General features: G+C 35.2%; 1 protein-coding gene across 1 annotated transcript; it reads left to right on the forward strand.

The window, feature by feature from the left end:
* Nucleotides 1-1538: 1538 nt before the first annotated feature.
* LOC137407911 (EP300-interacting inhibitor of differentiation 3-like) lies at nucleotides 1539-17738 on the forward strand. The gene is made up of 8 exons (XM_068094296.1): nucleotides 1539-1643; nucleotides 2208-2288; nucleotides 9572-9702; nucleotides 12558-12667; nucleotides 13988-14090; nucleotides 14573-14666; nucleotides 15628-15719; nucleotides 17338-17738. The coding sequence occupies exons 1-8, from the start codon at nucleotides 1586-1588 to the stop codon at nucleotides 17554-17556; spliced, it is 888 nt and encodes a 295-aa protein (XP_067950397.1). The 5' UTR covers nucleotides 1539-1585; the 3' UTR covers nucleotides 17557-17738.
* The last annotated feature ends 286 nt before the right edge of the window (nucleotides 17739-18024 follow it).

Here is an 18024-nt window from a genome sequence, read left to right on the forward strand (position 1 = left end):
GGTATGTAATGGACCTTGTTGATGAATATTGAGCATTTAGAGTATGTCACGTGACGATATCTGACAGTGAATTATAGTACCGGCTTCCTTGACCAGATGTACTTTGTACTTCTTGAGTTCCTTTAGAAAATTGTCACAATCGCAGACCTATGTCTCCTTGATTGTGGATGTTTTTAGCAGTAATTTTCGAAATAGTTGGTTTTACCATGGGCGTTGCCTACACATATATTACCATGGTAATGGGTAACTCTTCAGTGTAATCTAAAGCGTAGTCACTTTAACTTCTGTCTCGTCCTAGTCACTTCAACTTTCATCAAACTATCTTGCATCTGTAGTCTAGCCTCTGCTTTTCAGCATTGCACTAGCTTGATGAGCAAAGCTTTGGTCTCATTACCTTTAGGACAAGTGTCTACTTATCTAACAAGGTGCCTTTTAACAGCTTGTCAACGATAACCAAGATAAACTCAATTTTAGTTGAGTCATATTAGCTACTAATCTTATACGACCTTATGTTCTATGATTTACCTTTGTGAACACTGTCTTAGTAAGTAATCAAGAGTAAAGGTATCTACAGTTTCTAGAATCATATAATTTGAGTGTGCTTTAGTTCATGAATCGCAGCTATTTTGCAATCCCGTGTGATGGTCATCCCTCCATCATTTGGATTTGTCTCCTCTATCGTATTACTTGCGCTGTTATTTATTATAATCTACAGGTGTACAAGATTACAATACTCTTAGTCAGATGGGCTGCGTATATATATTACATTGTAGGTTAGATTTTATTAAAATGTATTATGTTTTACATACATGTATTATATTACACTCAAAGTTCTGAATTCTTGAGAATACCCCTTACAATCCGATTGCTAAGTTTATGAGCATTATACGTTAATGCTCTTTTCCTCTCAGCTCACGATTAATAGACTACTCGGTATATTTAAAAATACATCGCTACTGGAGAAGACCTTTGATGAAATCAAGGCTGACAATACTATATGGTGATCCAGCAGTCTTGAAGCAGATAGTCTAGTCGTAGCATCTAGTGACTATCTGCTAAGTTTTTGTCGCAGCAACCACTGTCTTTCACCTATCATTGTAGTTGAGATCATGAGACCCATCCTAGCCGTACAATACATAAAACGAAGCTGCCCTGCACAATGCAGTCAAACCTCAAGATACATAATTAACCTTTCTCTTTAGGAGTAGCTTATCTGTTCATGTATATCAGTAAATGAACTGGGAGTGAACTTTGTGTAATTAATACGACTGCTGCACACATACACAGCTGATAACTGGCCTGTTACTCATGTGACCCTAATTGCATATGCTATTACACTATTCTTTGAAACGAAAATATTTGCTCCTTGGTGAAAATACACTAGTGACTGTGCCTACTAGCTCTAGGTCTTTTGGCATGCTGTTTCTGTTAGTTCTAAGAGCCGTGTACAAATGTAGGATGAGTTTAGAAATACTCGTCTAGCCTTCACTGCAAATCCTAAGCTTTATAGTCAGCAAGTTTAACTAGCTGGAGTTCTGTTAACTTGTAGGTTACATCCCTGTAAACATTATTTGTAAGGGAGGTGATGGCAGGGTCACATGAGCTCAAAGCTGCATACAGGGAGCTTAATGATGAAGTAAACGGTAAGATAACAGTATCTTTCAATTAGATAATCATGGCAGGTAGATTCGTGTGACTCTACATGTCCAAAACTTACATTTCTGTTGCTTTTTTAACTTTCACTTTACATACATATATTTAAGACATGCATTGAAATGAAATTTCTGTGTCCTAGCGTTGACACTTAACACAACTGCCAGCGTAAGCATCTGCTCAAGTGTCAATAAATATTAATAAATTGTTTGGAGTCAAACATGACTATGGAGCTATTTGACTATGTGATATGCAAGGCTAGTGGCAGACTTATTTTAAATAGCTCTGTGGACATAGACATGGATTTGATCAAAGAATAACCGTCAATGAGTGCTTTCTTGCATTTATGGTCTATATATGTTAGTACTCTATCAGGTCTATCATGACTAGTACTAACATAATATATGTTAGTATCTAGTCATGTCAGTACTCTATGTTAGTATTCAGGGCTCTGCTTGCATTTTTGTGTGACCTTTGTGACTACTCGCGTATCATTGAGAATTACATTCACATGATGTTCAGAGAACTCATCGAACCTTCTGTGATCTTTACAGACAATGAAGAAGAGATGGTGAAGCCAGACTCTGACTCATTAGTGGTTGCTCTAAAACGAGGCTCTGAGTTATTTGGGCAAGGTATATGCTGCCATTATAGCTCTGTCTAATTACAGGCAAGGTATATGCTGCCATTATAGCTCTGTCTAATTACAGGCAAGGTATATGCTGCCATTATAGCTCTTACTAATTAAAGGCAAGGTATATGCTGCCATTATAGCTCTGTCTAATTACAGGCAAGGTATATGCTGCCATTATAGCTCTGTCTAATTACAGGCAAGGTATATGCTGCCATTATAGCTCTTACTAATTACAGGCAAGGTATATGCTGCCATTATGGCTCTGTCTAATTACAGGCAAGGTATATGCTGCCATTATAGCTCTTACTAATTAAAGGCAAGGTATATGCTGCCATTATAGCTCTGTCTAATTACAGGCAAGGTATATGCTGCCATTATAGCTCTGTCTAATTACAGGCAAGGTATATGCTGCCATTATAGCTCTGTCTAATTAAAGGCAAGGTATATGCTGCCATTATAGCTCTGTCTAATTACAGGCAAGGTATATGCTGCCATTATAGCTCTGCCTTATTACAGGTTAAGTGTATCTGTAATGTATGAGTGTTTCAGACTTATTAGTTGAGTATTAGTTTTGAAGTCTTCTATTCCTTACATTGTAACTTAAGAGTTGACATGACTGAGAAATTAACTCTGAGTTTTAACCAGCAAATTTGACAGAGAGTTATATGCTGCTTTTATGTTCGAGTTAGGTGAGAACACTTGTGAACTATTTTGATCACTGATGCCCATGTTGCTGTTTAAACTAGGGTGACATGCTCATAATAGAAAGTTTAAGCGGCAATAACAATTTCACTATTGTGATAAAATCCCTTGAGCACGGTTAACATCTTTGATACAGACATCATATACATGAATATACATGTATGTCCCTTCAAATAAAAAATCTGAGTTTACTTTGAACTTGATCTGTAATGGATAAGAAACAGGCAGGGTCCTCCATATCATCCTAGCCACTTTAACTACCATATCATCCTAGTCACTTTAACTTCCATATCATCCTAGTCACTTTAACTACCATATCATCCTAGTCACTTTAACTACCATATCATCCTAGTCACTTTAACTACCATATCATCCTAGTCACTTTAACTACCATATCATCCTAGTCACTTTAACTACCATATCATCCTAGTCACTTTAACTACTATATCATCCTAGTCACTTTAACTTCCATATCATCCTAGTCACTTTAACTACCATATCATCCTAGTCACTTTAACTACTATATCATCCTAGTCACTTTAACTACCATATCATCCTAGTCACTTTAACTACCATATCATCCTAGTCACTTTAACTTCCATATCATCCTAGTCACTTTAACTACCATATCATCCTAGTCACTTTAACTACCATATCATCCTAGTCACTTTAACTACCATATCATCCTAGTCACTTTAACTTCCATATCATCCTAGTCACTTTAACTACCATATCATCCTAGTCACTTTAACTTCCATATCATCCTAGTCACTTTAACTACCATATCATCCTAGTCACTTTAACTACCATATCATCCTAGTCACTTTAACTACTATATCATCCTAGTCACTTTAACTACCATATCATCCTAGTCACTTTAACTACCATATCATCCTAGTCACTTTAACTTCCATATCATCCTAGTCACTTTAACTACCATATCATCCTAGTCACTTTAACTACCATATCATCCTAGTCACTTTAACTACCATATCATCCTAGTCACTTTAACTTCCATATCATCCTAGTCACTTTAACTACCATATCATCCTAGTCACTTTAACTACCATATCATCCTAGTCACTTTAACTACCATATCATCCTAGTCACTTTAACTTCCATATCATCCTAGTCACTTTAACTACCATATCATCCTAGCCACTTTAACTACCATATCATCCTAGTCACTTTAACTTCCATATCATCCTAGTCACTTTAACTACCATATCATCCTAGTCACTTTAACTACCATATCATCCTAGTCACTTTAACTACCATATCATCCTAGTCACTTTAACTTCCATATCATCCTAGTCACTTTAACTACCATATCATCCTAGTCACTTTAACTACCATATCATCCTAGTCACTTTAACTACCATATCATCCTAGTCACTTTAACTACCATATCATCCTAGTCACTTTAACTTCCATATCATCCTAGTCACTTTAACTACCATATCATCCTAGTCACTTTAACTACCATATCATCCTAGTCACTTTAACTACCATATCATCCTAGTCACTTTAACTTCCATATCATCCTAGTCACTTTAACTACCATATCATCCTAGTCACTTTAACTTCCATATCATCCTAGTCACTTTAACTACCATATCATCCTAGTCACTTTAACTACCATATCATCCTAGTCACTTTAACTACCATATCATCCTAGTCACTTTAACTTCCATATCATCCTAGTCACTTTAACTACCATATCATCCTAGCCACTTTAACTACCATATCATCCTAGTCACTTTAACTTCCATATCATCCTAGTCACTTTAACTTCCATATCATCCTAGTCACTTTAACTACCATATCATCCTAGTCACTTTAACTACCATATCATCCTAGCCACTTTAACTACCATATCATCCTAGTCACTTTAACTTCCATATCATCCTAGTCACTTTAACTACCATATCATCCTAGTCACTTTAACTACCATATCATCCTAGTCACTTTAACTACCATATCATCCTAGTCACTTTAACTTCCATATCATCCTAGTCACTTTAACTACCATATCATCCTAGTCACTTTAACTACCATATCATCCTAGTCACTTTAACTTCCATATCATCCTAGCCACTTTTACTTCTATATCATCCTAGTCACTTTAACTACCATATCATCCTAGCCACTTTAACTACCATATCATCCTAGTCACTTTAACTTCCATATCATCCTAGCCACTTTTACTTCTATATCATCCTAGTCACTTTAACTACCATATCATCCTAGCCACTTTAACTACCATATCATCCTAGTCACTTTAACTTCCATATCATCCTAGTCACTTTAACTACCATATCATCCTAGTCACTTTAACTACCATATCATCCTAGTCACTTTAACTACCATATCATCCTAGCCACTTTAACTACCATATCATCCTAGTCACTTTAACTTCCATATCATCCTAGTCACTTTAACTACCATATCATCCTAGTCACTTTAACTTCCATATCATCCTAGTCACTTTAACTACCATATCATCCTAGTCACTTTAACTACCATATCATCCTAGTCACTTTAACTGCCATATCATCCTAGTCACTTTAACTTCCATATCATCCTAGTCACTTTAACTACCATATCATCCTAGTCACTTTAACTACCATATCATCCTGGTCACTTTAACTACCATATCATCCTAGCCACTTTAACTACCATATCATCCTAGTCACTTTAACTTCCATATCATCCTAGTCACTTTAACTACCATATCATCCTAGTCACTTTAACTTCCATATCATCCTAGTCACTTTAACTACCATATCATCCTAGTCACTTTAACTTCCATATCATCCTAGTCACTTTAACTACCATATCATCCTAGTCACTTTAACTTCCATATCATCCTAGTCACTTTAACTACCATATCATCCTAGCCACTTTAACTACCATATCATCCTAGTCACTTTAACTGCCATATCATCCTAGTCACTTTAACTGCCATATCATCCTAGTCACTTTACCTTTCATATCATCCTAGTCACTTTAACTTCTATATCATAGTCACTTTAACTACCATATCATCCTAGTCACTTTAACTACCATATCATCCTAGTCACTTTAACTACCATATCATCCTAGTCACTTTAACTACCATATCATCCTAGCCACTTTAACTACCATATCATCCTAGTCACTTTAACTTCCATATCATCCTAGTCACTTTAACTACCATATCATCCTAGTCACTTTAACTACCATATCATCCTAGTCACTTTAACTACCATATCATCCTAGCCTCTTTAACTACCATATCATCCTAGTCACTTTAACTTCCATATCATCCTAGTCACTTTACCTTCCATATCATCCTAGTCACTTTACCTTTCATATCATCCTAGTCACTTTAACTACTGTATCATCCTAGTCACTTTAACTTCTATATCATCCTAGTCACTTTAACTACCATATCATCCTAGTCACTTTAACTTCCATATCATCCTAGTCACTTTAACTACCATATCATCCTAGTCACTTTAACTACCATATCATCCTAGTCACTTAAACTACAATATCATCCTAGTCACTTTAACTACCATATCATCCTAGTCACTTTAACTTCCATATCATCCTAGTCACTTTAACTACCATATCATCCTAGTCACTTTAACTACCATATCATCCTAGTCACTTTAACTTCCATATCATCCTAGTCACTTTAACTACCATATCATCCTAGTCACTTTAACTTCCATATCATCCTAGTCACTTTAACTACCATATCATCCTGGTCACTTTAACTACCATATCATCCTAGTCACTTTAACTACCATATCATCCTAGTCACTTTAACTTCCATATCATCCTAGTCACTTTAACTTCCATATCATCCTAGTCACTTTAACTTCCATATCATCCTAGTCACTTTAACTACCATATCATCCTAGTCACTTTAACTACCATATCATCCTAGTCACTTTAACTACCATATCATCCTAGTCACTTTAACTACTGTATCATCCTAGTCACTTTAACTTCTATATCATCCTAGTCACTTTAACTACCATATCATCCTAGTCACTTTAACTACCATATCATCCTAGTCACTTTAACTACCATATCATCCTAGTCACTTTAACTTCCATATCATCCTAGTCACTTTAACTACCATATCATCCTAGTCACTTTAACTACCATATCATCCTAGTCACTTTAACTACCATATCATCCTAGTCACTTTAACTACCATATCATCCTAGTCACTTTAACTACCATATCATCCTAGTCACTTTAACTTCCATATCATCCTAGTCACTTTAACTACCATATCATCCTAGTCACTTTAACTACCATATCATCCTAGTCACTTTAACTACCATATCATCCTAGTCACTTTAACTACCATATCATCCTAGTCACTTTAACTACCATATCATCCTAGTCACTTTAACTTCCATATCATCTTAGTCACTTTAACTGCCATATCATCCTAGTCACTTTACCTTCCATATCATCCTAGTCACTTTACCTTTCATATCATCCTAGTCACTTTAACTACCATATCATCCTAGTCACTTTAACTACCATATCATCCTAGTCACTTTAACTACCATATCATCCTAGTCACTTTAACTACCATATCATCCTAGTCACTTTAACTTCCATATCATCTTAGTCACTTTAACTGCCATATCATCCTAGTCACTTTACCTTCCATATCATCCTAGTCACTTTACCTTTCATATCATCCTAGTCACTTTAACTACCATATCATCCTAGTCACTTTAACTTCTATATCATCCTAGTCACTTTAACTACCATATCATCCTAGTCACTTTAACTACCATATCATCCTAGTCACTTTAACTACTGTATCATCCTAGTCACTTTAACTTCTATATCATCCTAGTCACTTTAACTACCATATCATCCTAGTCACTTTAACTACCATATCATCCTAGTCACTTTAACTACCATATCATCCTAGTCACTTTAACTTCCATATCATCTTAGTCACTTTAACTGCCATATCATCCTAGTCACTTTACCTTCCATATCATCCTAGTCACTTTACCTTTCATATCATCCTAGTCACTTTAACTACCATATCATCCTAGTCACTTTAACTACCATATCATCCTAGTCACTTTAACTACCATATCATCCTAGTCACTTTAACTACCATATCATCCTAGTCACTTTAACTACTATATCATTCTAGTCACTTTAACTACCATATCATCCTAGTCACTTTAACTACCATATCATCCTAGTCACTTTAACTTCCATATCATCCTAGTCACTTTAACTACCATATCATCCTAGTCACTTTAACTTCTATATCATAGTCACTTTAACTACCATATCATCCTAGTCACTTTAACTACTATATCATCCTAGTCACTTTAACTACCATATCATCCTAGTCACTTTAACTACCATATCATCCTAGTCACTTTAACTACCATATCATCCTAGTCACTTTAACTACTATATCATCCTAGTCACTTTAACTTCCATATCATCCTAGTCACTTTAACTACCATATCATCCTAGTCACTTTAACTTCCATATCATCCTAGTCACTTTACCTTTCATATCATCCTAGTCACTTTAACTACCATATCATCCTAGTCACTTTAACTACCATATCATCCTAGTCACTTTAACTTCCATATCATCTTAGTCACTTTAACTGCCATATCATCCTAGTCACTTTACCTTCCATATCATCCTAGTCACTTTACCTTTCATATCATCCTAGTCACTTTAACTACCATATCATCCTAGTCACTTTAACTTCCATATCATCCTAGTCACTTTAACTTCCATATCATCCTAGTCACTTTAACTTCCATATCATCCTAGTCACTTTAACTACCATATCATCCTAGTCACTTTAACTACCATATCATCCTAGTCACTTTAACTACCATATCATCCTAGTCACTTTAACTACCATATCATCCTAGCCACTTTAACTACCATATCATCCTAGTCACTTTAACTTCCATATCATCCTAGTCACTTTAACTACCATATCATCCTAGTCACTTTAACTACCATATCATCCTAGTCACTTTAACTACTATATCATCCTAGTCACTTTAACTTGCAACTTGAACCAATCACATCAAAGAGAAAATCTGTAAATGGTGATCTCCAAAGCTTTCCCAAATTTATAAAACATATATATCAATATGTAAATATTTAAATTATGCAATATATATCAATGTATAAATAAATATTATATTTTGATATATATAAATATATATCTTGATATACATATATACTGTAAATATTATATATATTGATATATATTCATTTGTTATTATATATATATATAATAAATATATACAAGGTAGATAAATATTTATATGTTTATATATATATGTTTATATATACATGCATATATATAAAGTTATAAAGTAATGTGCTTATATAAAGTTATAAAACTTGTTATGGTAGAAAAATCTCGACAATGGCTTATTTCTGTACCATCTGTACTGAAATGGTCATGATTAGAACAAGCTTGTGGTTTTGCTGTGATACCACACTATTATATTATATTTCTCAGTGAGTTTGCAATCTTTGCCATAAGAAAACATTTGCTTTTAGTAAAAACTGCAGTTGAGGGAGCAGAAGACTCTAGATTTATGGTGAACATTGCTTACCTTGGTCGCAAAAAGGTGCAGGAGCTCAAAACCGAGTCAACTCAGTTTCGGCCTGTGGAGTTTGTCGAAAAAGTGGTATGAGACTATACTCTGTAGACAAGTTTGTACTTGGTTACAAATACGTGAGTGACTTGATTATACACCGTAGACAAGTTTGTACTTGGTTACAAATACGTGAGTGACTTGATTATACACTGTAGACAAGTTTGCACTTTGTTACAAATACATGTACATGGTTGACTTGATTATACACCGTAGACAAGTTTGTACTTAGTTACAAATACATGTACATGGTTGACTTGAGCATACACCGTAGACAAGTTTGTACTTGGTTACAAATACATGTACATGGTTGACTTGATTATACACTGTAGACAAGTCTGTACTTTGTTACAAATACATGTACATGGTTGACTTGATTATACACCGTAGACAAGTCTGTACTTTGTTACAAATAAATGTACATGGTTGACTTGATTATACACCGTAGACAAGTCTGTACTTTGTTACAAATACATGTACATGGTTGACTTGATTATACACCGTAGACAAGTCTGTACTTTGTTACAAATACATGTACATGGTTGACTTGATTATACACCGTAGACAAGTTTGTACTTGGTTACAAATACATGTACATGGTTGACTTGATTATACACTGTAGACAAGTTTGTACTTGGTTACAAATACATGTACATGGTTGACTTGATTATACACTGTAGACAAGTTTGTACTTGGTTACAAATACATGTACATGGTTGACTTGATTATACACCGTAGACAAGTCTGTACTTTCTTACAAATAAGTGATTGACTCAATCTAGGCATTATTTCTGAAGTAGAGGCTAAATCAAGGTTATGTTAAGACCTTTATTCCCATAGCTTCAGGTGTTTAGATTCCTTACCAGTTAATGTATCATTACTTTCTCAAATTTGAATATCATAAATAATAATTTATGTAATGGTCAGTTGGGTTTAGTACTCGTTCTATAGTTTTACAGTTTAGTTTTACAAATTGTTTTACAGTCATACTAGAAGCAGGCTGCCATGCGTTGAACAGAATTTATTTAAAGAAAGTGTAAGAATGACAGCCATAGCTTAATGTTATGAGTGACCTATCAAGGGTAACCGTTGGTCTTGCAGTATCGTATGCACTATAGGCATCATTAGTGTTTTACCCACTATTTGACGCTATCAGACTTTCACTGGTGGTACGATGAACACCTAAATACTGTCATTCCTTTTCATATTAATAATGAACGCAGCAGACTTGTGCGCAGCATTGTGCCTGCTAGTTTGAATTTTTTTAGGGGTGAAATGAAATGTTCTAATTTGACTAAATTTGTACCAGTACATCAAGTGTAGGACCAAAAACAAATATACTTTCATAAGTATTGTAGGAGCGTATTATTGAACCAAACCACTTACAGCCTTAGAACTTCATAATTTGGGTTGATTCTATATATGCTACTACTGAATGCCTGTGTAATGGAAAATGTTTTTGCGCAGAAAATTTATTTTTATTTAACATATCGCAGCAGTTATCATTCTAACTTTCAAACTTCATCTTCTGAGAAAAGTGTTTTGTGCAGTTCAAATAAATTAAGAAAAAACAAAACAATTGTAAAGGTTTTCAAACTTTTTCAAACAACTGTAACTTTTAAATTTTATATAATGAAAAAGGTGTTTTGCAGTTGAAATAAATTAAGAGAAAAAACTAAAACAACTGTTAAGGTGTTTAAATGTAAACTTTAAATAATTAGCAAGTAATGGTTGAGTATAGTCTGTTTTGCTACGATTACAATAAATTATTTGATATGCACAAATATGATTTTAATTCATTTCAGTGTTGGCATCGTAAGCCGAAAATGTCGTATAAAGTGGTATAGAAACCACAGTAATTATCTGGTATAGAAACCCATAGTAATTATCTAATGCAAACACTACCTGGTAAAATCATCAAAATTTTATATGCGTATAGTAAATATTAAAAATTAGTAGCAAAACAATATGCTTATTTTAGTAACTATATTTCGCTACAGTAACTTAGTGTATTTAGTGGTTATGATCTGCAAGAAAAAGTTGCATTACAATGTACTAACTGCAGTACGTACTGTAGAGAGCTCTTACTTTCGAGACAGACATAAACGTTGAATTTACCTTAAATGAGTTTAGCTTATTAAAACACATACTTAAAGCTAAGCTTTAAGTAATTAGCTTAGCTTTAAGTAAAGCTAAGCTTTAAGTATGTATTTTACTAAACTAAACATAAACTTTGTCATAGGCTATCACATATCTGTTTTTTGGTTTTGTTTTTACTATAACTTCTAACGGATAATGATGAGCTGAGATAACGAGCATCGTATCTCTTTCAGGCATTGTGGGAGGAATTTTGGCGAATAGCATATCAGTATTTTTGTTGTTTCGTCATAATCAGTACGCCGACTACCAAGTTTTAATTTTGAAATTTTTTTTGTTGATACCGTATGGCAAGAAATAAAGTCAAAAAAATTTCATCCTCATATGGCGAGGACGTAAAAGCATCGTGTTCCATAAAGTAAGGCGAAAAAATCTTATAACAGGGCATTGTAACTCGAGGGTGCACTGTATTAATTAATATTTCAGCATGTGCAATCAAGAAAAGGATATACAGTATACAGTAACAGCGTTTAGACTTGTGGTTTGGTGCGCGTGTTTACAAACTTACCGTTGCAATCTTCATGAGTTATAATCTAGGATGAAGCGCATTTTTATACCTAGATTTTAATTGCTATAGCTGGACAGACGAACGACAGACAGATGACAGACAAGCTTTGCGATTTATATAGATTAGGATCATTTTAACTCCAAACATTCATAAACATTGGGAAGTGAGTGTTGACCACGCCGGGAAACTTGAAATGACTTCAGTATTTCGTTAACTCACACAGGCAGCATACACTCTGCAAGGAAAAGAGGGTGGAATGCGGGCGGAACATTGGGCTGCCCTCGGCCATGCTGCACAGCCATTCTTTAAGAAGCCACCTTCCTCTAATTTCCTGTAAGTCACAGCCTGAAGATATGCTCTCTTGAATTACATCTATGTACCCTGCATTACATCTCTGTGTAACTTGCAACAATTCAATTGTAACGGTGAATTAGACGTGCAAATTATACAGTGAAACATTATCATATTCCTTAGGTATTTCTGCAAGTGATAGTGTATCTAGGTTACCAATATCAAACAATTGTCTATGATATCGAATCTTATCATACTTATATATATCTATCCTTTAGTACTATCATCTATATGACTGTGTGTATGACATTTTTTCTTCAATATTTTTCATAGAAAGTTTTGGTCTATTTTAAGTAAAGTTAAAAACCTTCAGTGAAGTATCAAGTGAGGTGTAACACTGTTATAGTCAAGTACCAGTCAAAACTAATGCTGTGACCTCACAGTCATCATGCTTTGGGAGGTGCAGGACCATATGGAATAATCTATATAAGCATGATAATCTGAGGACGCTCGTATCACAAATAAGCTCTCATATAGCTACAGATCATGTTTGGGCTATTGTGACAGTAGTATGTAGTGTGATTTTATGGGTCATGCCTGGGCTATTATGACAGTAGTATGTAGTGTGATTTTATGGGTCATGCCTGGGCTATTATGACAGTAGTACGTAGTGTAATTTTATAAGTCATGCTTGGGCAATTATAACAGTGGTATGTAGTGTGTTTTTATAGGTCATGCCTGGGTTATTGTGACAATAGTATGTAGGGTGATTTTATAAGTCAAGCCTGGGTTATTATGACAGTAGTATGTAGTGTGATTTTGTAGGTCATGTCTGAGCTATTTTGACAGTAGTACGTAGTGTGATTTTGTAGGTCATGCCTTGGCTATTATGACAGTAGTATGTAGTGTGATTTTGTAGGTCATGCCTGGGCTATTGTGACAGTAGCACGTAGTGTGATTTTGTAGGTCAAGCCTGGGCTATTATGACAGTAGTACGTAGTGTGATTTTAACATAAAAATACTCTTACTGCAATATCTACAGTATGAACAATATTTACCGGTAACTACTGTATATTCAACAGACACCTTTGAAATGAGCTGAAAAAGCAATACTTTCCTCTTAGATTTTTAATTATTTAAAAAGTTTGTTATGATTACACATGCTTTAGTAAGTTATAAAGTGATCGCTGGAACTCTGCCTACTGGTATTCACAGACCACTGACTATCTATGGCCACATTTGAACTGCAATCACTGTTCCTGTTTAGTCCCACTACCAGATGGCATTGCTTTGTCTTATCGCTACTTACTGCCTTCTGAGACTCATTTGCTGTGCTTTCCACAATTCAATATATCCATGTAGACTGGGTGCATTCTCCAACGAACCTGAGCAGAAGAAAGAGAGAGTCAAGAGAATGAAAACCAAGGATGATAGGAGCAATGAAAAATCAACAACTGTTAAAAAGGTAATTTTTTCTTGTGAGATTTTAAGACATGTTAGGTTTTGTAGTCACAACTTGTGAGGTGTTCAGTCATGTTAGTTCTTATAGACACAACTTCAAAAAAATTTCGGTCACAGTAAATAATTCCAAAAGACGTTTATAAATGTAGACTGTTTTTGTCTTTGTTTATTGCAATGTGATGAAGTTTCATATGTGACTTTATTCAATCCCTTAGTTCAAGTTTAGTTAACTCTATTTTAGCAGCTACTCAGTTATAACATGACTAATCAGATACTAGATTATGGATTTATCCATGTTTAACCCTTAACAATTGGGTGTAGGCCTTGCTAATAAACTACTCAATTGAAGGCCTCCTATAGGTGTTTAATGAAGCAACAATATGGTCAATGTTATATTCATGCAATGTTATATCTTATAGTATTTCACCACATCTATTACCATCACCGCCTTACATGCTGATTTGTTAGTGTTTTTTTGCTGTGCAGATCGTGAATGATGATGAGTCACTTGAGACAACAGCGCATGATGTTAGCAAAAGAGTTCTTCCTCAGTTAAGAAAACTATACAACCATAATGGGAGTAAGTTTGCTTCGGTCTTTTGAATAGCTTCCATGCTTCCATTAACAGCTATTGATAACAATCGAAGTTGATTGCAGATATCATTTGCCTGTTTTAATGAATCTACTGTATTGTTGAGATGGAGCTGGTGTTTCGGGCCTTCCATTTATGTCAGTGTTGAGCAACCGAAGTGTAGATGCTGTGTAAGTGATGAGAAACTGTTGTGTAGATGCTGTGTAAGTGATGAGAAACTGATGTGTAGATTCTGTGTAAGTGATGAGAAACTGATGTGTAGATGCTGTGTAAGTGATGAGAAACTGTTGTGTAGATGCTGTGTAAGTGATGAGAAACTGTTGTGTAGATGCTGTGTAAGTGATGAGAAACTGTTGTGTAGATGCTGTGTAAGTGATGAGAAACTGTTGTGTAAATGCTGTGTAAGTGATGAGAAACTGTTGTGTAGATGCTTTGTAAGTGATGATAAACTGATATGTAGATGCTGTGTAAGTGATGAGAAACTGATGTGTAGATGCTGTGTAAGTGATGAGAAACTGTTGTGTAGATGCTGTGTAAGTGATGAGAAACTGTTGCGTAGATGCTGTGTAAGTGATGAGAAACTGTTGTGTAGATGCTTTGTAAGTGATGATAAACTGATGTGTAGATGCTGTGTAAGTGATGAGAAATTGATATGTAGATGCTGTGTAAGTGATGAGAAACTGATGTGTAGATGCTGTGTAAGTGATGAGAAACTGATGGTAGATGCTGTGTAAGTGGTGAGAAACTGATGTGTAGATGCTGTGTAAGTGATGAGAAACTGTTGTGTTGATGCTGTGTAAGTAAGGAGAAACTGTTGTGTAGATGCTGCGTAAGTGATGAGAAACTGTTGTGTAGATGCTGTATAAGTAATGAGAAACTGTTGTGTAGGTGCTGTGTAAGTGATGAGAAACTGTTGTGTCGATATTGAGAGCAGTTTTTGTCTTTTTAGAGGTACCCATCGACTACTATGAGTTCGTTACAGACCCCAACTCCTTTGGCATTACGGTTGAGAACATGTTTCATGTGTCTTTCCTTATACGGGTGAGTCATTTTTCAGAGGGGAAAACCTTATTTTTTATACTGGTCTCATTTCTCATATTAGTAAGTCGTTTTTCACACAGATAAAAAGTTCCTTATGTGTCAGTTTTTAAGACCTCTCCATATTATCACAGTACATGTTTATTGGTCTGGACCTTCTACATTGTTCGTCCTGAAAAATCAATCATACTGATCAGCTTTTACCAGTCATGCAACAGTCAGGAGAAGACAAAATGCGTTTCATTTCACCTCTCGTGTAGTCTGGTCTGCAGATATTTTGCTCAAGAAAATGCTTCACACTAACAATGAAAACAGCCAATCACAAAAATACTTTGGCTATACGTTAGACTATAAAAAAAGGAAATTAATTGGTAAAAGAATAATCTGAAATACTTCACGAACAGTTCCAATTTATATTAGTGGCTTTCACACATGTGTATTACAAATCAGAATATCTTGTCCATGTATAAGTAGCTGTTTGTGTGAAGTCCTTTTGTTATAGTAGACCAATTGCGAACCATAGCTGAAGCTAGCTTGCGTGGGAGGTAAATACAATGCAATCGAGAACTAGAAATACAGTGACACTCGGATAACTCAAACATCAAGAGACCGAGCAAAAGTGTTCGAGTTATTAAAGCGTTCAAGTTATCAGGACAGTCATAAGTGCACGTATTTATCAGTAGATACATGTACATATACAAACTATATATAAATCAAAAGCATAGATTGCTTGTTGCAAGTTAAAGGGTCTCTCGTGTGAACTTTTAAATATTTTTAATCAGAAAGTATAGGTATTTTTCTATCACTTGGGATTTGTTTGTTGCTTTAGGTGATGTGACTGCCAGGACGTTCTCAGATTAAAATTGGCAAAACTTGATCGCGGTTTAAACGCTCAGAAAAAATACATACGTGTTTTTCTACCAAGCATTTTAACCAAGATCAATTTTGCAGTAAGTCAGTTATTACAAAACTGCTTTACTATTAAAAACTCATTATCAATTTTGCCGATTTTACTTTAAATTTATCCGAATTTTACCTCGCTTTTCTTGCTTTCAGAGGGTTATCGCTAAGCAAATGTTTGGTAAAATTTGATTTTTGCAAACCTTTAGAAAAGTCGTTAATGAAAATATCTTGCCGGTGTTGGTAATAACGAGGCCTAGGAACTACTAAAAGTCGATGTTTATCTCTATGGCTTGGAATAAAGTGATATTCTAAAGCGATAGTAACAACCGTCTCGGTAGCCGTTTGGCAAAAAACTGTTCGAGTTAACGGAGTTTCGGTCGAGTTATCTAAAGCCATTTATCATTGCGTGGGAACGGACCAAACAAATACGTTGAGTTAACCGTGTTTTCGAGTTATCCAAGGGCGAGTTATCCGAGTTTCACTGTAGTTCTTTTCGTGAACCTAGCTATTTTCGTGAACCAAAGATCATCACAATTGACATTTCAAAATGACGGATCGACAACGCATTGCTGATGCGACACCAATGGGTTGGCGATGCAAATGACTCGCCTTGTCGGTGTGCGTGGGCAGACCTTTCCTATTGCTTTGCTCTGGTTGGTGTTCTAGCATTGTGTACAAATGTCTCTCTCTCGAGTTTTGCTATTGCTTGGTTCTGTAGGATGGCCTAGCAGAAATCAGTCTTGATGAGGATGGACTTCCGGCAATCAAGCCAACCATATATGGCCTTGATGGCACATTTGAGGGCCGTGAGCGTGAGCTACAATCATTACCGAGACGGCAGGTCGTCAATAACATCACGATGGATCAATGGAGAACTATTTGTAAAACATTTAAGATCAAAAAGGCGAGAATTCCTCCACGGAAACGGGATGGTTAAAGTTCTTAATACGCTATATTCATTCATCTGTTTTGTTGCTACAAATCATATTGTACATAGCTGTATACCTGGCCTCCAATTGAACAGTTCAACCCAGTCAGTATACATTCACAGACTGCAATACAATACATGTTCATAATTCACCTTCTGCAAACACTGTTAGTAAGTGATATAATACATGTTCATAATTCACCTCCTACCAATACTGTTAGCTAGTGATATAATGCATGTAAATATCTATACATGTATACGTAATTATAAGTCAACACATATAAATAGACTACTACTAGTAATGGACTACTACTAGTAATAGACTACTACTAGTAATAGACTACTACTAGTAATAAACTACTACTAATAATAGACTACTAGTAATAGACTACTACTAGTAGTAAACTACTACTAGTAATAGACTACTACTAATAATAGACTACTACTAGTGATTGACTACTACTAGTAATAGACTAC

This window comes from Watersipora subatra, chromosome 1, assembly GCF_963576615.1.
Source record: "Watersipora subatra chromosome 1, tzWatSuba1.1, whole genome shotgun sequence".
Classification (NCBI taxonomy): Eukaryota; Metazoa; Bryozoa; class Gymnolaemata; order Cheilostomatida; family Watersiporidae; genus Watersipora; species Watersipora subatra.

Coding starts and splice junctions, on each gene's coding strand:
- LOC137407911 (XM_068094296.1), top strand. CDS start 1,586: ATGGCAGGGTCACATGAGCTCAAAGCTGCATACAGGGAGCTTAATGAT. Junction 14,091..14,572: donor AATCAACAACTGTTAAAAAG/GTAATTTTTTCT, acceptor TTTGCTGTGCAG/ATCGTGAATGATGATGAGTC. Junction 15,720..17,337: donor ATGTGTCTTTCCTTATACGG/GTGAGTCATTTT, acceptor TTGGTTCTGTAG/GATGGCCTAGCAGAAATCAG.